The 24,986-nt window shown below is 47.1% G+C and overlaps 1 protein-coding gene across 1 annotated transcript; it reads left to right on the plus strand.

Moving 5' to 3' along the window:
* Positions 1–2,894: 2,894 nt before the first annotated feature.
* LOC146199383 (uncharacterized) lies at positions 2,895–24,733 on the plus strand. Its single transcript, XM_084592117.1, has 4 exons — positions 2,895–3,304; positions 14,185–14,291; positions 21,304–21,563; positions 23,858–24,733. The coding sequence occupies exons 1-4, from the start codon at positions 2,895–2,897 to the stop codon at positions 24,395–24,397; spliced, it is 1,317 nt and encodes a 438-aa protein (XP_084448243.1). The 3' UTR covers positions 24,398–24,733.
* Positions 24,734–24,986: the final 253 nt, after the last annotated feature.

Consider the following 24,986-nt stretch of genomic DNA (forward strand, 5'->3'; position numbering starts at 1 on the left):
AACTGTACGTGTCGTAAGGGTGGCACATTAAGTTGTACGTGTGCGGCACGCCAGGATGGCCAGATGAGCGGGTCAGTAAGTTTTTTTTTTTTTTTTCGGATGACCAGACGGAGCCGTTGGGGGCACCACCGGGGGGAATGAATGGCAGTCAAGAAATATTTTCGGGTTTGCAGAGTTCAAACATTGAAAAGGCGGTCATCATACGGATTTTTGTCTGTTTTGTTATGGCGTGTAGTTTGACAAGATGCTGGTAAAGAGACCAAAAATTTGAATAAGGAAAGTCAAAGGGTGACGGCCTCCAATCTAATGTAGACAACATGCAGAGCTATCAAAGTTAACCACATTAATAAGTATATAGTAACCTGCATAGGGACGTGTGATGCGGAGAACATAGAGCATGCTGTAAGGACCAGCGATGGCCTGAAAGCGGTCAAGAGAAAACAGAGCATAAACGAAAATCGAACGTATGAGCCAGAGGACAAAGTGAGTTATTTCATTATCAATAACGATAAGTTAATGCATATGTAGCAGAGCTTTCGGGACGTCAGGGCTGCGAAACAAATCTATCGCAGCGCTGTCTCATGACCCAGTCGGTTTGGTAAGACCGGTATTGATAGCGGCGAATGTGTTATGTATACTTGGCTTGGGCGCATTTAAGCCAAATGTATTGTGTGACTGCGCTGCGCATCGCATTTAATTTTCGCTCATCCGCGTCCCGTAGAGTTTTAGTGCCGACTGCATACCTCTGGAGTACTTACCAGCGTAGGAGTTTCCACGTTGATCCTATTAATACCCTAGTGATCTTTATTATGATCGAAAGGAACCAACCCGGGCCTCGTTTGTGAGGCATTCGTACTACTTTTCCAGCATTTCAAACGTTTATTGAGAATTGTTCAGAGGTAGAACATGTTCGATTCACAGTGAGCAAAGTTTTTCACGCACACGTGATGTTGAAATGGAGAGCATTAGGTGTACCTGAAGTTATGGTGTCTTCGGAAACGTGTAGAAATGCACGAAAGTAAGACTAGGTGGTTATATTATTCACTAGTTAATGTTTGTATTCAATTTTCTCGATCGGTCGGTGCAGATTAGTGACTGTCACGATGCCAGACTTCATTCTAATAAAGATATAAAGCTTCATTGCTCTTTGTTACAGTTCGCTTATGTAATCAGATTATCTCTTAGTATTAGTGAATATGAGAAGTTACTCATTTGGACGTTAAGAAACGCCTGATGAACTGTGTTAAATATGTTAGTAGAGATCAGCTTCTTCATTGACGATATGAGTAGACCTTGCAACGTTATTTTAGACAATAAAATCTTCAATAATTTCATCTTCCGGATGCGTGCATACTTCAGGCATAGCAGCAGTTTTTGGTAGGACCCACTAATTTACTTTTGCGTCCACACCCACAAGAAGGTCGACTTCGTTGCCGCCCACAACGATGAACCGTTCCGGAGTGACAGAGCTCTACTTTCGCTCAACAACGCATGCTTTTTCTTCCTTTCTTCGTCTCGCATCATCGTTAGTCGTGTCCCAGATGACCCATTCGGCCCATTTCATCCATACCACTGCACATTGTAGTTTACCGCCCCAAGTCGCGCAAGCGACCGGAAAGAGACAGCACGGCGTAACGGTCACGACAGTCCGAGCAGAACCGAATAACAGAAAAGAAGAGCGCATTAGCGAAAAAAAAAAGCAACAACAACAAAGGAAACGAAATGCGAATGGCCGCGTGCTTGGCGGCTGCAAGAGCGAGTGGCGCGCAAAAGAGCTTGCGCGCCAACGTGCCCGAGGAAGAAAAGACAGTTTTACCGTTTTACCTTAATCGTTTGGCAGGGTCTACGCGTGCGTGCGCAGTACAGCGTATACGGTCTGAAAATGTTATCTTTATTTTCTTTGCTCAAGCGTGCGTCGCTTCCCTCGGCGCTTTAGAGTTTTGCGCGAAGAAAGCCGTTCACCTGACGCAATAGCACTGCGTCTGCGCTTCAGACCCAGCTGGCGTCTCCAGAAGGCGCACAGTGACTCGCGCCTTTCGACAATCTGCGCTGCTGTAGGATTTCCACGCATGTGACTCAACCGGTGGACGGCCGCCCGCGCGCAGACAATCCGCTTCCACCTGCTCGTGGTGATTGCTACTGGCCTCTCCAACCGGTTCACCTTACCGCGGACAACGCGTCGACGGTGCACGGTACTTCTGTGGTTATATCATTGTCGGACTGACTTCCCCTTCTCGTGGTTACTAGTGGGGAGTGTGAAGAAGTGTAGTGCCTTTCTGCGTGCATAGCCGAGTTTGTTCTGCACGTTCCACGAGTTTCAGTGGTGCAAGCTTACGCAGATTCAGCTACTACGTCCTGCAGGTCAGCTGACGGTCATAAACCGTCGCCTGTGGATAACATCCTATGCCATTTGAACCCGTGCGCACAAAGGTCCAGTAACTTTCGACCCCAGGGTAACATCCTATATTGCAGTTCAGCCGAAGAACATTGCTTGAAGAAAGCGCTATTTCAACTCCAACAAAGCAGGCGGCCAAGATCCAAACAGAGCAGTGGACCAAGTACCACACCTCCCGCTAAGCAGGGTTTTAAGCAGGTTAAGCATGCACTTAAACGAGTCACCTGCAGTCATTGCCTAGCCATTGCACATTTCGGCGGAAAGAGTTGAATTTGCTGGCACTACACTGACTGAAGCCCACGGTCGGTTTAGAACGAAAAAAAAAAAAAACGGTGTCTGTCTTTGGTGTCTGGAGCTGAGCGACCTTCGGCCTTACAAGAGCGCCGTTCCCCTGTGCTTTGCGACGCCTGTACCCTTCAGGTTGCCGGACGACGTGCCGTACAGCGCGAGTAGACAGCGAGTGTTTCCTTCCAGCAGTGCGAGTGCTATAGGTCCGGCAATGGGTAAGATACCTCTGGTCTGCGATTGCACCAAGGCGGTCACGATCACACCCAGCGTCCATGAGCGACCCGCCGACCCGCTGACACCGGGGCGGGTTCTGCGGCTCTCCTTTTTCACGAGCATGTTGCTCATTGGCGGCGTGATGCTGCTGCTGCGCGTCTTCTACGAGACCCGCGAGGGCTTCACGTCTAAGGCCGAGTCGAGCGGCATCCCGACGGGCCTCATCGGCGGCACCGTGGTCTTCGTCAGCGCGGCAATCCTGCTCGCCGACGTCTTGGTCATCCTGTTGTACCTTGTTCGACGCTCTTCCGCCCCCTCGGAGGATATGGACGCTGCTAATCTGTCTTCCAGTACCGTCGCCTCCAACGGCGAGTTTCTTGCGGCGACCGTATCGTTCACCAAAAGCCAGTGAGGAAGTGTGACGGGGATTTCGCTCACCGCTTGCGTCCAGCCAGCGCCTTTTCGCGCGTGGTGAGTGAAACTTCTTTGGATAGGCACATTGCGTTATTTTGCGAAGAATGATGGTATTTGCTTCGGCGTCTGACTGAATTTCAGTGTGCGAGGAACTGACTGTGAGCATGTTTTGCTGCCGTTTACTTAAAGTCTACTTCAGCCCAATGTTAGCGTTGAGCAGCTGTATGCATATATTATTTTTTGTTTGTTTTAGCGCATACCTTCGTCGTCGCATGCTTTACACAGTGTTCGTGGGGAGGCTGTCCTCGCCATGCTTTTCTTGTTATGTCCAGGCATTGGATCTATTGAAGGCTTTTTTTTTGTCTGTTTTTTTTTTTTTTTTCGTTGAGACCAATGCGCGCTTTTTTTCTTGATTGCAAGTGTTTGTACTCCACAACAAATTTTAAGATTGTCTTTTATTTTCGTAAATGTGCTGTCAGATGACTGCCAACTTGCGCCGAAAACGTTCGTTTCTCGTTTCAGGTGGATTTCGCAGTACACAACAGTATCTGACATTACATGCGTAATGTAAAATGTTAATTGAGTAGTGTTATTTGCCTTCTTTTTTCCTTTTGTTATTGACGAGTGCAACGTCACACGCCTGGGGCTTCGGGATTCAAGTGCGCTTTTATTGCGTGCACTGAGAGAAAAATATTAGCTTATTTATTGTTTTGTCATCATGTCTTCGTATTCTTACAATGACCCAAGATAATTAAACAGAACTATAATCATCATGCATATCCGGTCTAACGCTAAGTGCACTCACTGGAAGGGCAGGTTTGAACGATCAATGTTATGCTGTACAAGATCTGCTTTTCTGTGTCGAATCATTGTATGAAATATATAGATGTACAGGCTTTGTCAAAAATATACAGTCCAAGGGTTTTGCTTTTAAGCCCCGTACCGGGGCTCAGTACGCATCATCACCGTTCGAAATCGAGTAGACGACAAATCTAGTCCCCATTCTTCTCTGTGCTTACCTACATATTCCAGTATTGCTTTCAGGGGCTTAGTTAAAGTGCTTAGAAGCGAACCCCTTGTGCCGTATATTTTTGACAAAGGGTGTTGTACATGGTCATGCGCGAAACAGCGACGCGTTGCTGGACAATCGCTGAAGCGTCGCGAGTCTGATTGCTCATGAACGAGTTGCATCTCTGTTAGAGAAACTTCCATGGCGCATCTTTGACGCTGCCTGAGAAGGCGAACAAGACGAGAGCTCCAGTCGTGTAGGAGCGCTTCAACGTTCAGGCTAATTTTTCATCATGTTTTTCTCCGCGCTTATGCACTTCTCCGCGTTGCGATTTGCATACTGAAAATAAAAGGGAAGCATGTTGCATTCGAGGCTGTGTCATTATTTATCCCTGGAGAAGGTCTCGTGTCACTGAGTGCGTCATGTCTCGCACTTATTTCCTAATATATTAGTTGAGCTATATATTAAAGAAATTTGGAAATATGTCAAGTTTCATCCTCAAGATAGTCGCGACTGTTATTCGCCCCGGAACTGGTTGTTTCGAGGCACTCTTTTCGAAATCTGGGCGACATTAAATTTGCGTTACGGCTATATTTGGGGCACTTTTCAAAAACGCGGCGATGATTGCTTTCTAGGTTTCCGGCTCTGTTCTTGACGGCTTTACAGCGGCATACCTAAGAGGAGGAATAAAATTGTCCGGCAGATATAGATGTGCAGCTGACACATCCGGCTCTATGCCTGAAGAATGTTGAGTGCCTCCGCCTTGGATGCATGGTCGGGATGTCTTGTTCCTCGGCGGCTTCCTCGGTCAGTCGTACTAGTCCCTGCTGGGTCTCGGTGTCCTAGCTGCTCAGAAGAGTCTTCCAGGTTTTTTTTTTTATTGATGTTTATAGCCCTCCTTAGGAAGGAGCATTCCTAGAGTACGTAGGCGATTGACCCTCTTGCCCCGCAACGATACCATATATCCGACATTATTTCTGGATGACAAGCGGTTACCAGAGCTGTGCACGTCTGGAGTCGTACTCGATAACCAGTCTCTGCTTTGCTGGCCTTATTTGCTGATCAGAGATATATACTTTAATGGTAACAGGAGATGTCTGCCTGGTGGTGAACATAGCATGCTACTCCTGTTGAGGATGACAAAAAGTGGGAGGGGAGGGGAAAAATGAATGAGAAAGAACAAAATTAGTTGTGGTTAAGCTCTGGTTAACCCTAGTTGAATTGCGAAAGATACGGCGGAAGCTTCTTTCGCCTGCTGTATTATTCCCCTATCACGCCCTATCAGTGTAAGGTGCTACATTATTGGGGACACCTAAGCTCATCCTTTAAGGGTATGACGCTAGAGAATAAAAGAGACCAGCCTATCTATAAAGTTACGCTTCAACCAAGCCGTATGGACGTGCCTGCGTGTCGTAGGGGTAACGAGAATGCAAACCGTTCTGGCAGGCTGATTCTGATATCACCCTCCCATATGAAAGGAGCGACCCGAGTTGGCAGCTCCTGCCCGTGGCATAGGGGTAACAGCGAATTCAAACGTCATGGCAGGCTGATTTTTTTATGAGGAGACCGTAGCTATACGCCTCTTCACGGCGTAGCTGCGGCCACCCGAGGTCTCGCTTTGGCTGTCGTAGTATTGGAAACAAATCGGTGTCACACACTTTGACACACACATAGTCACATGCAGATGAGTTTTAAAGGGTCTCGATCAACCCTGTGGCCTTGAGAAAGTTTAAGGCCTTTGTAGCTCGCGCAGCCGAAGACCCATCGCACCAAGGACCGAGGACATGTTCAAAGCGTAAGGTTGTGTCTTTAACTAAGCTAAATTATTACGCAGTGTCCTGCGATGTGCAGTAAACATTTGGCAGGAGGTTACCAAATGTTCGAAATCTTCACACACATCACATGTAGAGCACAGAGGAGTGCAGGATATACCTATTTTGTGTAAGAAATAGTTTGTGTATGACACATTTAAGCGGGTTCGGTGTAGCCAGTTACGATGGCATCTGTTCAAACTGTGAGGAATTCGAACGATGCAAATGGGATCTATACGGTGTAGAAATTTTTTGTGACTGACATATGGTATAGGGGTGATAGCAACTTTTAGCACGTAACGGGAGAGATCACGTCGTGAAAATGCAATTGCTGCGCACTTTTCTGCAGGTGTAACAAGACCTCGCTTGTTTAGGAATAATACAATGCACCCTATTGCTTTCTGTAGTCGAGCATGCACAATGCTCCTGTTTCGTCCGCTTATTGACTGAAGATGGCTCGCGGGCGCCTCCGACAATGATGATGCTCCGACCCGTGACGCTCATCTGGAGCACGGCTCAGCCTCTCTTTTCGAAAAACGGGAAAATAGAAGCCGTTATTAAAATAGAACATAAGTACACCAGAGGTTAAAGGCTCAGAATAATCGCTAGGTTTTATGACATTTTTGTTGAATACATGCACACGGTGCTGGTACATAAGCTAACAGTACGTCAAGCACGCGCAGATGCTCCGTAATGATAAGAATAAGCAAAGAAAGATAAATTGTTGCTCAGTACTCCTTTTTTGCAGCCCAAAATGTGCGTCTGCGTAGAAAAATTGAGCTTCTGCTCTGAAGGTTTGAAAGTTTATTGACGTGAGTACCAAGTTACATACTTAAAAATATACAAAAGGGGGTCTGGAAATTAACCTGTCAGGGGGACCTCCTGTCAAAAAATACATATATATATATATATATATATATATATATATATATATATATATATATATATATATATATATATATATATATATATATATATATATATATATATATATATATATATAAACATAAATTTAACAGCAAAGTTATAGCACGGGAAAAAGGAACATAGGTTTCCACAGTGGTTATATATTTTACAAAATTTTTAATGAATAAAATCTTAGAACATAACTGTGGTGAAGACATTATAGTCTGTTTCGTTAAGATAAAATGCAAGGACATCAAAAGATAAGTTAATAAACGAACAGCAACAAGTGGTAATAAGGGTGAGCAGAAAATATAAAATATACGCAATTTTACATGTGAAAAGAGAATAGAAAAAACAAAAAATCCAAAAAAATATTAACCCTCTGTATATATGAGGGTTAATAACAAATGATTTTTTAGTGATTTTTGAAGTGATGATGAATTGCGAAATGATTTTGTCGAGGAAGGCAATGAATTCGGAAAAGAGCTAACAGAAAAGTAAGCCGTCTGTTTTCCATAATCAGTGTAGATTATGGGTAGGAGCAAGTTATTGTCAGCAAATCTTGCATTATTTGAATTGCATAAACATATTGAAGAAAAACTATCCAGAGTGATATCTTTAGTGCGGGCACGAAAATTTAGCGTTCCTAATTTATGGTTCAGTAACTTCAGTTGTAGGGTATTAACACTGATTAAATTGAATAATTAGGTCTAAAACCGGACTGACAAGATGTTAGTAAATTGAATTTTTCAATCTACGCAGTCAGACGGATGTCTATTAGGTTTTCAATTAGCTCGCTGTTGGGCGGCAGCTAGAAATCGCTCGACTGTAACCTTTTATAAAAACAGGAATCACTTTTCCTTGCTTAAGCTCAGTTGGAAAATGACCTGTTTAAGATATGTTTACGAGGTGTGCTAGAATGTGACAGATTTCTTCAGAAATTATCTTTACTTTCGCGGGAAGAATGCCGTCTAGCCGAGCTGCAGTATTTTTTAGTTCTTTTAGTAGCTTAAAGACTTCAGCTAGTGATGTAGAGTAGAGGAAAAAGTAGTGGGGACAGCGATAGAGGATGAATGTGTGCTGAGAGCTGGCAGGAATCTGGAACGAAAAACTAACGTTAAAAGCGTAAGCTATATCGAGGGGATTGGGATATGAAAGAACGTCATCATTAAGTGTCCTGGGAAGGGGACCTGAGCTAGTTTAAGAAATTCTTTGATTAATTGCCAGTTCTTGCGAGAGTTGCTGCTATTATTAATTATTTGTGTTTGGTAGTATTTTCATTTTGCATCTTTGAGTATCGAAGGAAGTGTTTTGGAGTAAGCTTTAAAACGTTTCTTTAAGGTTGATGTGGAAGGGCTGCTGTTTAATTTTTTTCTTAGGTTATCTTTCTTGCGACCTGAGCGTAAAAGACCGCTGGTCATCCAAGCATTTCTAGGCTAAATTGGTTAAATTGGTTCACAGGAAGGGAAAGGCGCAGTAACTGTCACACTTGCTCTGTGGACACCCGAACCGCGCCGTAAGGGAAGGGAGGAGGGTGGGAATGAAAGTGGATAGAGAGAAAGAGGAGCCGTAGTGAAGGGCTACGGAGTAATTTCGACCACCTGGGGATCTTTAACGTGCGCTGACATCGCAGGCGCAGAATATCATTTTTGAGTCAAGATAACTGTTGTGCATTCATTAAGAGAATTGATAATTAGATTAGAAAATTGCTTTACGCTGTTTTAGCAGAGTTGTCATTCAGGATAATCTCCCAGTCATTGTTTCAAGTTATGTTAGTAAATTTGCTGTAATCAAATAACAGCTTCTTTGTGTATTCTGGTCTTCTTTGACAATTACTGTTATGAAAAAAAAAAAACACGATGTTGTTATCGGTGATCTCAAAATCTCAGATTCCTGCACTTTAAGGAGAGCTGTTATTAGTTAATATGTGATCGATAAGGGTACTAGAGCCGAGCGGGTCGCAACGCGTTGGTAGTGTCAATAAAGTTTCTATTCCATGACCCATAAAGCAGCGGCAGTAATCTGAACATGAAGGATCCCTATGATCGATAATGTTAATATTTCCTAAAATAATGATGTTTTTGTTTTCGCAATTAAGGCGTGTGAGAATGTTATCTAGCTCGAGACAGAAGTCAGAGTATGATGATGATGGCGAGCGGTACATTGATCCAATTATGGTGTTTTCATTGGGAATAAATGATTTGTCAAGTTCACACCACTTTACACTTGTCTGTCGAAAATGAAATATCAAAGCGACGAGTATATGACAGCACATGAAATGAAGATCGCACATCCGCCGAAACGACTGATTACGATGGGCGTATTCCGAACGATAGTTTCGAAAGGCCTGAAAGTTTTCGTCGACTGGCGATAACCAAGTTTCCGAGAGACAAATCAAACAAAAGTTATGACGTGCAAGTATTAGGAAGTTATTTAGATCATAGTAGTGACGAGATAAGCTACGGATATTAAAGTGAATGAATGACCTATTAGATAACGCAGGTTTGCAAAGGTTTGCAAATTCAGTGATGTTATGGAAAACCATGTGTGGCTTAGGCAGGGATTGATAGGGGCAATGTGAAAAGATCAGTTAAAGATACCTAGGTCGCTGATAGTCGAAATGCGTTACACATGGCTAGTAGCTGTTTGCATTGCCTTTATGTAACCATTGTCGATCCGCAGATATTCCCAGGGCTTTTCTGTTTTTAGTTTCTTTAGCTTTCCCGAAAAGGCGCTTGTTTTCTGCAGTTAAGTGATCGTTGATGTAGATGGATGTTGCATGTTCTAGATCAGGCAGACCAATGCTTTCGGTTGTTAGGGAGAAAAACCTAGCAGTTTTGTTAGAATTCAGTCCTTTTTTTTTGGAACACAAGATAAGCAGTGGAAATAGGGCAACCATCTTTCTCTCCGATGCACCTAAGAACTTCTGCTCCGATGCACCGAAGAAGGTTGCGGGAAGCAGCGCGTGGGCCCATAGGAACGTTGCGCGGCGAACAGATTGCAGCGACTAACTGATGCTGCTGACCCCGCTAGCGAGTGAAGCGAGTGAGAACGGGATGCACGCACCGTGATCCACTTACAGCGAGCCGGCGTTTCGGCAACCGGAGAGCACCCCCGCCACTCCGGAAGAGGGGGGAACCCCTCCTCCTATTTCTGCATGTCGGCGACGGTGTTCTACGCAGTCACGTTGTCTTGACTCGCTAGCGGCGGCAGCGGCATCAGTCAGTCGCTGCTAGCGCTGCCTCCAGCGACCCCTCCCCCCCCCCCCCATTTCTTTCCTCGTGTTCTCCGGTCGCTGCGCGCGCTCCTGCTCCCATCGTTCCGCTGAGTGTACCCCCATCCCCTCTTCCTGTAAGGCTCCGGTTGTCGAAGCGCCGGCTCGAACTGGGGGGATGAAAGGGGGGTGGAGCCGGTTACGAGGCCGACGCGGTCGACAACGACGACGACGCGAAACCCAGGAACGGGCGCCAAAGAGCTGCGCTCTAAAAAACGATGCACTGCTGCGAACACAGAGCGAGCGACGCAGCGCATGCACAACAAACAATACCCCGCTCGAATGCGAGACGAAAAGCGCGGGCGTAGCAAGGCGGAGGTAGCAACGATAAGGCAAAAAGAGCAAAAACAATCTCGGTCCGCTGAGGATGCTCGGTCCGCGCGGACTGGGTGGGTTCAGACGGGAGGACCGGAGCGCGGACGGTCCGCCGCGTCAGCGCTACCGCGCCCCACGTGACGCCGACGTCACTGCTCTCAGCGACGGTGTGGCCGTCTGGGGCACCGGATCGCGGAGCGGACTGAATGTGCCGAGCGCCTTTTCAGTCCGCGTGAACCGAGCGTCCGCCGCGGATCGAGGTTGTTTTTGCTCTTTTTGCTTTATCGTTGCTACCTCCGCGCTACTACGCCCGCGCTTTTCGTCTCGTATTCAGTTCGAGCGGGGTATTGTTTGTTGTGCATGCGCTGCGTCGTTCGCTCTTTGTTCGCAGCAGTGCATCGTTTTTTGTTTGTGCTTGTGGTTGTGCCAGAGTTGTAGCTTTACTCGGTTTCTAGTGCTTATTATGGGTGAAGTAGCGAAGAAAGCGGTCAGTGATGAAGCGACAGTCACGTTTTTAGCGCTCGTAGAGAGCTGTCCACCGATATAGAATATTGACGATGCTTGCAATAGAGAACGCTTGCAATAAATGAAAGCTTTTTCTCTTTCTCGTCGTCCTCGCACACTTCACTTAGAACAGCCAGGCGAGACGACGGTTTCGCTCGTCGTCCATGTTCAACTCTCGGTAGAAAGGTTTTCGGCAGCGCGCCACCAGCGCTGTGGAGGTGGGTACACGCGGATGGTCCGCTGGCTTCGTGTGAATGCTCGACGGCCGGACCGACGCGCGGACGCCTGGTCACGTGGCACCAGATCCGTGAAGACGCGCGCGGACCATCCGCGCTCCGGTCCTTTCGTCAACCCGCTCCGCGATCCGGGGTCCCAGACGGCCACGCCGCTCTCTCGCCGTCGCTCAGAGCAGTGACATCGGCGTCACGTGGGGCGCAGGTACCGTCCGCTCTCCGGTCCTCCCGTCTGAACCCACCTGACGGGAGGAAATAAAAAGCTATTGGTAGGGTTCAGACGAAAGGACCGGAGCGCGGACGGTCCGCTCGCGTCAGCACGGATCTGGTGCCACGTGACTACGCGTCCGTGTGTCTATCCGGCCGTCGAGCATTCACACGAAGCCAGCGGACCATTCGCGTGTACCCTCCTCCCCCGCATTTCGCGCGCTGCCGGAAACCTTTCTACCTAGAGTTTCAACGTGGACGCCGAGAGAAACCGCCGTCTCGCTGCTCTGGCTGTTCTACGTGAAGTGTGCGAGGACGACGAGGAAGCGAAAAAGCGTTCATTTATTGCAAGCGTTAATTTATTGCAAGCATCTTCAATATTCCTTATCGGTGGGCAGCTCTCTACGAGAGCTAAAAACGTGACGGTCGCTTCATCACTGAGCGCGTTTTTCTCTACTTCACCCCTAATCAGCACTAGAAACCGAGTAAACCTACAACTCTGGCACAATCACAAGCACAAACACACACACAAAAAAAAATGATACACTGCTACCAACACAGAGCGAACGACGCAGCGCATGCACAACAAACAATGCCCCGCTCGAACTGAATACGAGACGAAAAGCGCGGGCGTAGCAACGCGTAGGTAGCAACGATAAAGCAAAAAGAGCAAAAACAATCTCGGTCCGCGCGAACTGAAAAAGGCGCTTGGCATATTCAGTCCGCTTCGCGATCCGGGGTCCCGGACGGCCACGCCACTCTCTCGCCGTCGCTCAGAGCAGTGACATCGGCGTCACGTGGGGCGCAGGTACCGTCCGCGCTCCGGTCCTCCCGTCTGAAACCACCTGAATGCTCGCACCTATCTCAGATGACGGTATCCAGACGGCCTGAACTGGGCCTTTTGCCGCGCGTTCGATCTGCTGTTCACACTTCATGGCGGCACGCATAGCCGGGACTGCATGGAAGAAACAGTGTATATACAGGAATGAAAATAATGTGCGCCGTCGAATCATTCAAATAAATAAATGCAGCCCAGCAACATTCTGTTTTAATGAGGCGGTTCTCGATGCTCATCACAATTTTTCCATTTCAATGAAAAAGTATTTGGAATACTTTGCTTGCTCATTGAACTTTATCGTCATTTTGTGTAATCCGCGGTAAGGTGAAAATGATTGCGAAAATCTTCTCTGTGCTGCCCGATGCCACAGCGCATCAGGAACTCTACACATGCAAAACTCATTCCAAATCATTTATTGCTGTGTCTGTCCCAGCTAATTTGCAACGTCGAGACAAAAATGACTAGATACAATATTTTTACGGCTGGAGAATGATGAGGACGAAGTGGTGTGATCATTTGTGGAAGCCGAAGAAAAAGAAGTGCGTCGAACGAAGGCCCTCATTGCCTAGTTCCTTACATCTTTAATCCTCATTACTAAATATATTTCTCCCTGTCCCAATATTATCCAAAATTTAAAAATCGTGGACGATTCACAAATTCCATAGAAACTTCAGATCTACGTGGTGCGCTATGCGTTGCACAAGGGCCTTGTTGAAGTGGCCGTAATTAATAGTGCTACAAAGTTATACAATATGTTTTAATGATTTTGAAAGCTTAAGTAGAGGAGATTAGGTGGACAAAGTTTAAAGAACATAAAAAAAAATGAGTTTTGTTTTTCTAATTGTCTCCAGAAATTTTTATTGTTCGCTGTTTTCTTCAAATCAGCGCGATCGTATCTCTGTTTTGAAACGCTATATAAATATAAGCTTTACCTGTTTGATATATAACTATGCTTAGAACATTGTTTCCAATTATTTCTCCTCTGCCATAAACCTTTTTTGAAATAATGGCCTGCAAAATTGGTAAAATTTCGTTTCCTGGGCCGATTTTCAGATCTACGCTACCCTGAAAAACAATTAACTGAATACAATTAAAAACATGCATATTTAGTCATTCACTTTTCAGCTACTTGAACATATTTTGTGCAATTCATAACCAAAGTTGGCCAATACAACAAAGACTATAAGCCCGACACTCTACCTCTTCGTCATTATTATTTCCCTGCGCCTCGAAAAAGCTTGGCAGCAAAACCAATTGCAGATCTCTTCTTTCCAGTCATCAGGCAACAATACATAAATTTTGCAATGAATATAAAAGGTCGACCGACTATCCTTTGTTCGATCTTGCGCGGAAACTTCCTGAAGTTTCCTGTAAGGCCTCCCTTTGTCTCTATACAGTGTTGCTATCGTTCGGTGCAAGCGCCATAGGATTTGCACTGAGTTCAATACTTAGGATTCTTCATGATTACATAATTGCAACTGGTAGGTTGAATTGCTAGCTCATCCAAATTTCTTCCAGATCTTTTTTCATCAAATATGATGTCTGCTACTTTACTTTAAATGCTGTTCTGTCTTTTGCATCATTACAATTTTCAAAGTTCATGCTTGACGCTATTATTTTGTCGAATCGCCTGGGGATATTTCAAAAGGCAAAGAAAAAAGAAGAAGGTGCGGAGGAAGCTCTGGCAGCAAGAAGAAGAAAGAGAAGAAGTTGCCGCTATTGCCAGAAGTGGTTGCACTTTCGCAACGCTGTCTCGCTGTCTCGACACGGTTTTTAGCCAACAGGCCGCCCTGTGCCCGGACGGCTCGAACGATGGGAACTATGACGCGTTCACTGTGGTGGCTCCTGAGGAAGGCAGGTCGCTGCTTCGACTGCTTCAGCTGGGTGAGTGGCCTGCTGCATACATATGCGTTGCCGATATTGAACGGGTCGGTGAGTTAAAAAAAATACACACGGATTAACTCAGTTAATCACGGAATATCGTGTAGCTGCAGGGCGTTTTGACAGAATTGTGTTTGCTTTGTCTCAATCATTAATGCGAAAGCATTACTTCGCTATGTTCGCAGATTTCTGTCCACCGACCGTGTCCGCAGAACGTGTCCGCAAAATCGTGTCCGCAGCAGTTGTGAGTAATGATAAGTGGTAGAGGTTAATGAATGGTGTCAGTCAATAGAGGATGACGTAATGTTGTGTTCAAAAAATAATTAGGCCAAAAAGGTAATTAGGTAATAATAGAATAATAACTGGTTCACAAAAAAGGAAAGGCGCAATATCTGCCACACTTGTTCTGTGGACACCTGAACCGCGCTGGAAAGGAAGGGAGGAAGATGGGAGTGAAAGGGGAAAGAGAGAAAGGGGTGCCATAGTGGATATGCCATCAACGATGTGACGTCACGCAACCGGAAGTAGAGCCGAAAAAGGGCATAGGAAGGGATTGCATGGCGCGCAATTTGAAAGCACCAAAGACTGAAATGGGCAAACAAGAGATGAATTAAGCAACTAGAAGCAACCAGAAGCAACCAACATCAGTATCCGTGCTTTCGCATTACTTAATGCAGATTCTGCAGTGCTTTTTAATTCTTAAGCCTTATTTCGCTGTGTTGGCCAGGCTTCCAGACCACACACTGCATGTGTGCTGCAGCACTAGAGGTTGCGAAAGCACTGCAGAATCTACAGTGGAGAAATACAAAAGCCTGAGCGCTGCTGCACACGGTACGTCACGCATCCCTTGTCGAACACAACCAGCGTTCCGTTGAACGCATCAAACTTTGCGGCATTGTATGATTGCTTTACAGGAAAGCAAAGGCTCAGTAATAAATTGGTTCACAGGAAGAGAAAGGCGCAGTAACTGTCACACTTGCTCTGTGGACACCCGAACCGCGCCGTAAGGGAAGGGGGGAAGGTGGGAATGAAAGTGGAAAGAGAGAAAGGGGAGCCGTAGTGGAGGGCTACGGAGTAATTTCGACCACCTGGGGATCTTTAACGTGCGCTGACATCGCACAGCACACGGACGCCACTTCGTTTCGCCTCCATCGAAACGCAGCCGCCGCGGTCGGGTTCGAACCCGGGAACTCCGGCACAGTAGTCGGGCGTCTTACCACTGCACCACCCCGTCACACTTGTTTCTGTGGACACCTGAAGACCCTTAGAAAGGTCAAAGGTCAAATCGGCTTCAGACATTGGGTTTTTGCGAGAATGCGGGTAGTAGTGCTGGGTCCGTGTACCCAGTTTGCGTCGTTATTAATTTATAGGCGTTGTATGTATACATGTAGGCGGGTTTCACATGGGAATGACCTTATCGAAACTGTAGAAGCGGAACCAGTTGGTATATCAGAAGAAGAATGATACCATCGGATAGAGCATCAAGGAAAGGTGTGCAAGTGACAAACTGGTTGATCTGAGTTCATTAGTTAAATAATAGCAGCCTATTAAGTCGGTCAGACGTCGAAGTAGCTTTGAAAACCAATGTCCACGCCCAAAGGTGGTCACGTGATATTCGACTTCTGGTGACGTAGTCTCAACTTCCTGTGGCGGGAAATTTGAAATGTTTGAACGTAACGTAACGGGAAATGTCATCATTTGCGTGCACTAATGGGTGAGAATGGTTGGAAAGTGTGTAACGAGAGGCAATCAACCAACTGAAGTTGGAAAAATTCTGAGAGAACTGCAGAATCTACAATGGAGAAATGTGAAAGCCTGAACGTTGTTGGTACACGGTACTTCGCGCGTCCCTTGTCGAACACAACATGCGTTCTGTTGAACGCATCAGTTAACCGGCGTTCTATAATTGGTTTACAGGAAAGAAAAGGTGCATTATCTCTCACTTGCGGAATTCCGCTGACACATCTCGCGTACAAGACAGCAACGCTCAGGCTTACGCATTTCTCCAGTGCCTATCTGCAGTGACCTAGGAAAATGTTTGTGTCTCTATCTTCCCGACCTCAGATCATCTGATTGGTGGACACACTGGAACCGGATGTCACAGCCACGTCCGCAGTTTCCACCAATCTGACGACTCGATGTCGGCGAGATAGCGACACTTTCAATACCGACGCAAACTCGGAATACGGCCCCTGCAGCACTAAAATAGAAAGCGACTATTCATTACCCCCGTAGACAATTAAAACTTTCGAAATGTTAAATCATGGGCAGGCTGATGCTAAAGCGAATTTCATCCTGGCAATGAAATGAGCCGGGTTCAAGTGACGCTCTTAACGACACTCGGATTTGCGTTTCTCCGAAGGACTTCCCTTCGGATGAGGGGTCAACAATTGCGGGTAGGTGGTGAAGGGTGGCTGGTCCTGGCCCTAATGGGGCTGGGATAGATAGGACAACGCCGCTTGCGGCGGGGGCTAGCCTGCCACTGAATTTTTATCTGTTGTAGGCCGTCGTTGCACTCGCCACCGCTTAGGTGGTGGACAACGGCTGTTGCGGCCCACGTCTTTCTCTCTCTCTTCTTTCTCTCTCTACTATACTTCCTCTCTTCTATTCGCACGAGGCAGCGGAAAAGCCTTAGCTACAGAGCCAGTAGCAGGCCCGTGCATTTTCTTTTCCTTCTTCCTACAGCCACAACAACAACAACAATGCAACTCTGGTCCCGCTGGTCCCGTCTTCTTTCTATCCCCTTGTGTCCGTTGTTGCGCTGTTTTTTGCTTAATTATGTACCAACTCGCTCATCTCGTAGTTTTACTGAATGCTAACTCCCTCATTGCGCCCCTAAGGAACTCCAAGAATGGTCTTGATCGATACGCTTAGCAGAGGCATTGCCTTGGGGTCATTCAGAAGCAAAACCTTCAATTCGGTGGTGGGAGCTTCTACGCAGCTCCATCACCCAAGGTGGCGGGCCTGACAATTGCGGTTGAAGCGCGATGCACTTTTTGCTCCATCCTTTGCAAATTAAAGTGAAGGTCACGCAGCAACCGCGGCAAGGCGCACGGAGGACATGAAGCTCAAATTGGGGCACTTTTTGTCCGAACGTTATGTAGCGGCGCACGATAAAAGAGCCTGTGTGTGGACGTCGGCAGCGCGACGCCTGAGCCTTTGAAGGCCCTGTAATCAAGTTAGAGGTTGTCGGGGATGGTGGTGGTGGTGACAAACGTTTATTGATCCAAAAGGGGTGGATGTATGCATCGGCCGGATCTATTAGCATCCAGCCCTTACAGATACTGGGTGGGGTCCCTAGTACGGGACCCCAGTGGCGTCGGCCGCTGCCCGGGCGCGCTCGATGCCTTTTGGGCCTTTTGGGCCTGCAGGTCATATAGCAATCGAGCAGGGTCGCCTCCCAGTCCTCCCGAGTGGGGTTGGGGTGGGGAGGAATAGCTGGGTTGGATGGGCAAGCCCACACCATGTGGTAGATGTCCGAAGACTTCTGCGCACAGTGCGGACAACTGCCCGTGAAGGAGGGATTAAAATGTTTTAGTGCTGCCGGGCACATCAGAGTGTTGGTATAAAGACGGAGTAGAAGCCGCTCATCCGTCTTAGATAGACCTTTACTCGGGCGAGGGTAAAGGCTATGACAAGATTGATAATAAAGAACAATGTCTTTAAAAGAATACGCGGGTTCGAATTCGAGATCCTAATCTAGGGGGTCGAGATGGAAAGCCCGGAAAGAGAGCGCGCGGGCGGCGGCGTCGGCTCCCTCATTCCCCTCGAAACCCATATGAGCAGGAGCCCATATTATTTTCCGGTAAGTGGGGTCCCCGGTGTAGATGCAATTTTGAAGTAGTCGGTAGGCTAAGTATGGCGCCCAGCCTTGCTCGACATTCCGACAAGCCCCTCGCGAGTCGAAGATAATTGTTTTAGAATCAGTGTGGGTAGCTGCCAGCGCAATGGCGACCTCCTCCGCGTGGGTTATGTCACGGGCGCGAAATGTAAGCCCGTTAACAGTTTTGGACTGGTGGACCACTGCGGCCGTGTACCATCCCCCATGGTGGGGGCCGGAGGCGTCCACGTAGTAAATGCCGGGTTTCGACCCATAATGGCGGCCCAGGGCTTCCGCCCGCGCCAGGCGCCGGTCATTGTGGTCTTCACGTGTCATGTTTTTAGGAAGAGGGCGTACGTGGAGGGCGCATCTCCACTCGAAAGGGAGGCGTACACGATCTTCCATAAGGGTGGTATGTTGGATGTGTAGCCGGGCAAGGAGGCGGCGACCCGACAGTGTCTTAGAAAGACATGTGTATTGGTTGGTTAAGTGAGCCTCTCGGATCTCCCGGAACGTATTCACCATGCCCAGGCCCAGTAGACGCTGGTTGGAGGTGTTCACGGGGAGATCGAGGGCTCTCTTAAAAATCTTGCGCAGGACGACTTCGAGTGCATCCTCGTCTTGTTTCCGAAGGTGGAGGTAAGGAGTCGAATACAAGATTCGACTGGTCACGAATGCATGCGCCAGCCGCAAGGCGTCTTTGCACCGCAACCCCCCACGTTTGTTAGAAACCCGGCGGACCATGCGGCCCACCTGGTCCCCCACCTTACGGAGTTTCGTCAAGGTAGTGTCCGACCGTCTATGTTGATGAATGAAGAGCCCCAGTACCCAGACTTCTGTGCGTTCAGGAATTGATCCTGTCTCTAAAAAGAGCTCAATTTTGGCCGTACACTTTGGTGAGGGGCGTATGTGTACAAATTCAGATTTTTGAGGGGAGCATTGAAGGCCGCAGCGGCGAGCATAACGGTCCACTATGGTTGCCGCTTGCTGCAGGTTGGCCTCAATATCTCCTATAGAACCTTGCGTGGCCCACATGGTGATGTCATCGGCATACAGCGCATCCTGCACACCAGCGACAGCACCCAACTGGGCCAGCAAGTGCATCATAGCCAGATTGAATAAGAGAGGAGACAGCACTGCACCCTGCGGTGTTCTTCTGGTTCCAAGTTGGAACGGGCCATGCTCGCTGTCCTGAATTTTAATGTAGGATTGACGATCTGTCAAAAATTGCCGAATGTATCTGAACGCGTTGCGTCCGCAACCGGTTTGTGAAAGATGAGTGAGGATTACCTCATGAGTAACATTGTCGAAGGCTCCTTTCAAGTCTAAGGCGAGTATGATCCTGTTGTTGTGAGGGCATTCGACCTGGTCGGGGGCAGCGCGTCGCGTTGTGGATTACAATTTCATCGTCGCTCGCGATACCTCATGGTGCTGCAGGTAAGATTCCATGTGTTTGTTTTTCAGCATAAAAATCAGTAATTCAGTAAAGGTTTGGTTTATGGAGTTTAACGTCTCAAAGTGAATCAGCCTACGAGAGACGCCGCAGTGGAGGGCTCCGGAAATGTCTACCACCTGGGCCTTTTTAACGCGCAGTGACAAGATCACATAACCCATGGTTTCGCTAACAGATCCGGTGTGCACCAAGGCAAACAACTCCGAGGTGCTCACATATATTCCCCGTGCACATAAGCGAAGAAACTCGTTAGCACACGAATGCTCTTCCAACTGTACCATGCAGTAGCGAAGTGAGCGGTGCTTTAAAAAAAAAGGGACCATCTAAGTCACCTGGCACTACGTATATAAATGTTTCGAATCACTCATGCCTGCCTTCTTTGCTAGATGTATAATCGATTCTGGAGAGTGTGTTTGTTATTCAGTGTGACGTATGGGCGCGTGCAATAAAGTGAATAAGGCAGTTGTACAAGAGGCTCGTGCGACGCAGGGCACCCTTGGGCAGGGCCAGTTCCACTGCTTCCTTTTCCTGTTCTTGCTCACGGTGGTGGGACTTGCTTGGGCCCTGCTTGTCAAAGGACCAGGTGACCACCAGCGGAAAACGGCGTCTGCGGACTGCTGCACTCAGCAGCCGGCAACGGCAGGTTTCACGAGTGAGTATCTGGATGCTTATTCCGACGTACGTGTCCAGAATATAGGGCATATTTCGTGGAAGGTGCTCCTGGTAACAGTCAAGCATGAATTAAGCAGCCAGCTTGGTATTTGAATACCTGAGGGCCTTGGCTGCGACTGAAGTTCTTTAGCCCGACTTCCTGAGACTTAACACTTGACTGTTCCTTTATTCCTTCATGTCATTTATGGCTTAGGACAGTTATTAACGTGCACTTTGATATGTCGAAATGTTCACGAGGGCCGCATTCGCCGCCAAGAAGCTCCATAGTTTGTGGCATTTCATGTTTTTCATTCCACGCGCGCATGACTGTTGGGCTCATTTCGGAAATGCATAGCAAATGAAAACTTATGAGTGAGACCTGAAGTTAGAGAAAGTCAGCCAGTGAAAGCCAGCTGATATTTTTTGGCCGTCAGAGAAGTTACTTTTTGTTGGTGGTTTATTTTCAGCAGCGATTGTTAATTACGTTCCCATCGATACCTCAAGAAAAACAAAAGCGCTGTGACCCTGGTACTTTAGCTTTTGCGGCGTACATCTATTTCAGCGAATAAGCGTATGGCTTTGGCTCTGTGGACAACACGAGCAGTGGGCAACGTGAACTTTTTGAAAGCAAAGCGATGGGAACAAGATCATTGTCGCCCATCTGTATTTGTCGTTTCATTAGTTCAGTCGAGCAGATTGTACGATGGTCAAGAGCGACGCTCAGTACACTTGCAGGAATACCGTGTGTAACATTTAGTACTTTCTTCTGGGGGAGTTGGTTTGGTTCATATTTAGCAAAAAGAAATGAACTTGCGCAAAGAGTAGAAGAAGAAAGATACGAAACGACAGGACAGAGCGCAAACTTCAAACTTCGAAGTTGGAAGTTTGCGCTCTGTCCTGTCGTCCCGTCTCTTTCTTCTTCTACTTTTTGCGCAAGTTCATTTTCTTTTGCTAAATGTGTGTAACATATTTCTCACTTGGTTACCCACCAGTGTACACAGCGGCTCCCCGAGTCGTGCACGTGGGCGGCGTGAATTCCTCTGCAGTCGGTTGGGCGGGGTCTCTTGGCGAGCGTGTGGTTTGGCGGACAGTGTCCCAGTCAGTCCGAGAGTCTTCGCCGCGCGTGGACGAATTACTCTGGAACTACCCGCACCTGGTGGTGGACGTGGTCGGCATCTGGGTTCCTTGCCCCAGGCTCACAGTGCTCGTCACCACGTCTCCCGAGCGCAGGCTGCAGCGGGATACGATCCGCTCCGGCTGGGGGCGACCTCAGCAATACCGAAACTGCACCCTACGCGTCATCTTCTTCATGAGCGTGGTTCGGAGTTCACCCACATACGGCGCCGTCAAGGTAAGACCCTCGGGGTACGGCAGTGCTTGCATTTGCGTTGATATGCTTAACTGCTTGCTCAGCTGAACAACCGTATTAAGGCGAAAGCTTCACTACGCCATGTACGAGGTGCGTTCCTATAAAGTTCGTATTACTGAAGAAAAGCAGGTACAAAAATGCGGCTTGAATGGGAGTTTCACAATTATATACATATAATCCGCCCAGGACTACGTATACTTCTGCCACTTATGGATGAGCTGGCGCAGACTATTGCGTTATATGCTTATTCATTATTCGTGCTGTGGAAGAGCGTTCACTTGAAAAATCACTTCCTCCTCGTCCTGGAAGTGTTCTCGCAGAGTCTGTTCTTCGTGGGAAGGATGAGAAAGAAGTTATGCCGTGCGAGGCCGAGTGGATATGGCGAATGATGAAATATTTTGTACCCTATAAAGCGACCCTCTGTAAAGCTAAGTAAAGGGGTGAATTTTCATGAAGCAGGCAAAATAATTTTCTCAGTGCGAAGCACCCTTCATCATGTGCAGGGTGCTGTAAAAAATGGTGAGCACTGATTCTGCACTCAAAGTAACATCGTCTATTATTATTTTGGCAGTTATCCACAGATCAGCGAAAGTCCCGACATCTTTGCAATTCCTTGTACACCAGCCATAGACGGTCGGAAACTTCGTTCTTGTTCATCCAAGTTTGTTTAAGTGGTTTAAAATCTTCTGCATCCTTTAACGACATTCTTGTGAATTTGAACATTATTGATATACACCGCCATTAGCTCGGAATGAATCTGATTTGAATGGTGGTCCTTCAAACACATAAAACGGATAGCTATAGAAGTGCTTCCAATTTCCCGATGGATGCTGCCATTTTAATTCAATCCCCTAGCGGTATATTGTGGTGATATACAGAACAGTTTTTTTTTTATATTCCGCTAAATGTGTATAAATGTTCATTCATTTTGATGCCTCTCGTGTGCGTCTTTGAAAATTTATGATACTGTTAATACGAACATTATGAACGCCCCTCATATCAGCCAAGGTCAACAAGGGCATCCGCTTCTCCTTCAACGAGCGAGAGATCATAGTATGGCTATACATCTTAGCCATATGGCACCATCTATGGCGTACGGCCCCTTAGCCTTTGACTTTTGCACCGAACTACTAACGGCAAATACGGCATCACGTGTTCCCTCCTATAGTTTATGGCGTCCTCGACTCGATCGTCTCGTCAAATTAATCGCTGGAAAATCATGCCCACCCATGTCTAAACCTAAGCTTAACCAAAGGGAAACCAAGCAAAACGACACTTTGCCTTCGCCTAACTAGTTTTAGATAGTGCTATCTCTGAGAAATGTTTTTCTTGCTACTGGACGGAGTTAACAATGGAAGGAAAATCTGTATGGGGGCCTTGCTTATGGTCTTCTTTCGGCACCGCAAGGAATTTGTCGACGAGGAGCCTGATTGGCGATATTCAACACAATGTGACAAGCAACAAGCAAAACGACCACGCAAGTTACGCACGCACGTACACTTGCGGTTTTTGAGCATTGTCTTCTGCGGTTTGGTTTACTTCTTCGTCGCTAAATTTAATTAAATTTCTTATACCATGTAGTGAATTTGATTCAGAATACTGTAGTTTAAACTATGTCGATTTTTTTTTCCTGTTTCTTAGTGTACACAGCGTATGTATTGGCCAGAAATCTTCTTAAGGTATTACTGTAATTTTCATTGCCTACTTAATCTTCCTGTAAGGATTGGTCAGCAGCAGCGGATACACTTATGCTACGCTGATTTCATATTTTTTACTGTTGTTTCTTTCCAAAAAATTTATGAGGAGTATTATAAGGAGGAAAACCGCTGTTAGGCATTGCACCTACCAGTCAAAAAAAAAAAAAAAAAGTTGTCGAAAAACTGGCATTCGGGAGGCCTTGCTGCGGGGCTCGTTATTAGTCTCCAGCGTTCCAAACCTCTTGAGGCTTCAGATGAGTAACGCCAGTCCTAAGCTTTCCGAAAGATGAGAGCTCTACGAATTCTGCGAGAGCCTCAGTGTACACGCCATTGAAGAAAAAAACTTCAGCCCATCTTTTTTCGAAAAGGCTGTACACACACTTCAAATAAGGTTGTGTTTGGTTTCCTGACAATGTAAACACTTTTGAAGACACCATTAAAAGGACCCTGAAGCTAGATAACGGGCCACCAGAAGTCTCCTTTTGTTAAGCTTACCGAGTAATCCTGCACGGTCTTTTCTCCTCCTAACAAGGTTTTTTAACATCTTCTCCCCCGTCTTCTTTTGTCTTCCTCACAAAGGCAGAGCACCGGGTTTTCAGGGACATCGTGATTCAAATGATTGACGGGGGCCATCAGGAGTCAACTGCCTCTAAGGCTGCTCTCCTCATCGAGTGGGTTCCGGGTCACGTACTCGGCTCGCAGTTCGTACTACGCGTCACCGACGACACTCTCGTGCAAGTGCCCGCCCTGATGAACGCTGTGGACAAGTTAGCGGCCAAGTCGCCCGCAAAGTCCTTGTACGGGCGCGTGTCGCCAGATGGCGGTCACTTGGGAGGCTGCACCTACATGGCCAAATCGGATGCGTTCATGCGGCTACAGCCAGTGTTTGCCTTCGAGCGGCTGGACGGGGACGAGGGAGAGTTTGTTACAGGACGGCTGGCACGTAGGGCAGGACTTAAGCTGGTGCGCCTAGAAGGAATTGGACCCTGCCATCGGCCCGAAGAAGCGCTTCTGCAGAAGTGGTTGCGAGACGGCAACGTCAACTCTTCGCTCTTGACGTTGCATGGACTGCAGCCGAGGGAGATGCAGATCCTGCACCTGATCCTTTCGCAGCGCTGAGTGTGCAACCTCCACAGGGTGCCCCGAAGGGAGTGTGAAGGAGCTATTCACTGCAGGACGATAGAAGCGATGCCAGCTTGTGGCTTTAAAACAGTCACGTTGTTTTTTTATGGGCTTTTATCGCATTGCACCAACGCATCGGCACCCGTGAAAAATACTTCCAATGTTCAAGGCCATCGTTGCGCCGTCTAAATAGTTTCTTAACGACTTAACTTTGAACGGGCACTGCTTGGAATGCGGCGTCGCATTCGTTTTATAATTACGTGCTAAACTTACTCACGCTGTCAGCGCCATGCTGTCGCTTTATTACGGTGCACTGATATGTTAATAAAATATTATTACTCGGCCACTTCGTGTCGCCCTGATATTCGTTCAGGAGCACATTCAGCACCGAGCAGGTGCACAAGGAACCCTCGAGCTGTTTAGAAAAAGTGGTAAATAGATTAACGGCAGCAGGTTTTTCAACTGCGCTTACTATAATTATGAACTGGATGAGGAGAAAGAAAACCTAATTGAAAGGTGCAGTAAAGAAAATTAGCCGGCCTTTTTTTTCTCTTAAACTGATCGTTTTAGTGCACATGCAGTTTTT

This window comes from Amblyomma maculatum, chromosome 2, assembly GCF_055883805.1.
Source record: "Amblyomma maculatum isolate TAMU_Amacu chromosome 2, ASM5588380v1, whole genome shotgun sequence".
NCBI classification, from domain to species: domain Eukaryota; kingdom Metazoa; phylum Arthropoda; class Arachnida; order Ixodida; family Ixodidae; genus Amblyomma; species Amblyomma maculatum.

Bases quoted from the DNA above. Each gene is read 5' to 3' on its own strand.
- LOC146199383 (XM_084592117.1), top strand. From the start codon at position 2,895: ATGGGTAAGATACCTCTGGTCTGCGATTGCACCAAGGCGGTCACGATC. The intron at 3,305-14,184 runs GTGAGGAAGTGT...CACGGTTTTTAG, and splicing joins GTATCGTTCACCAAAAGCCA to CCAACAGGCCGCCCTGTGCC. The intron at 21,564-23,857 runs GTAAGACCCTCG...TTCCTCACAAAG, and splicing joins CCACATACGGCGCCGTCAAG to GCAGAGCACCGGGTTTTCAG.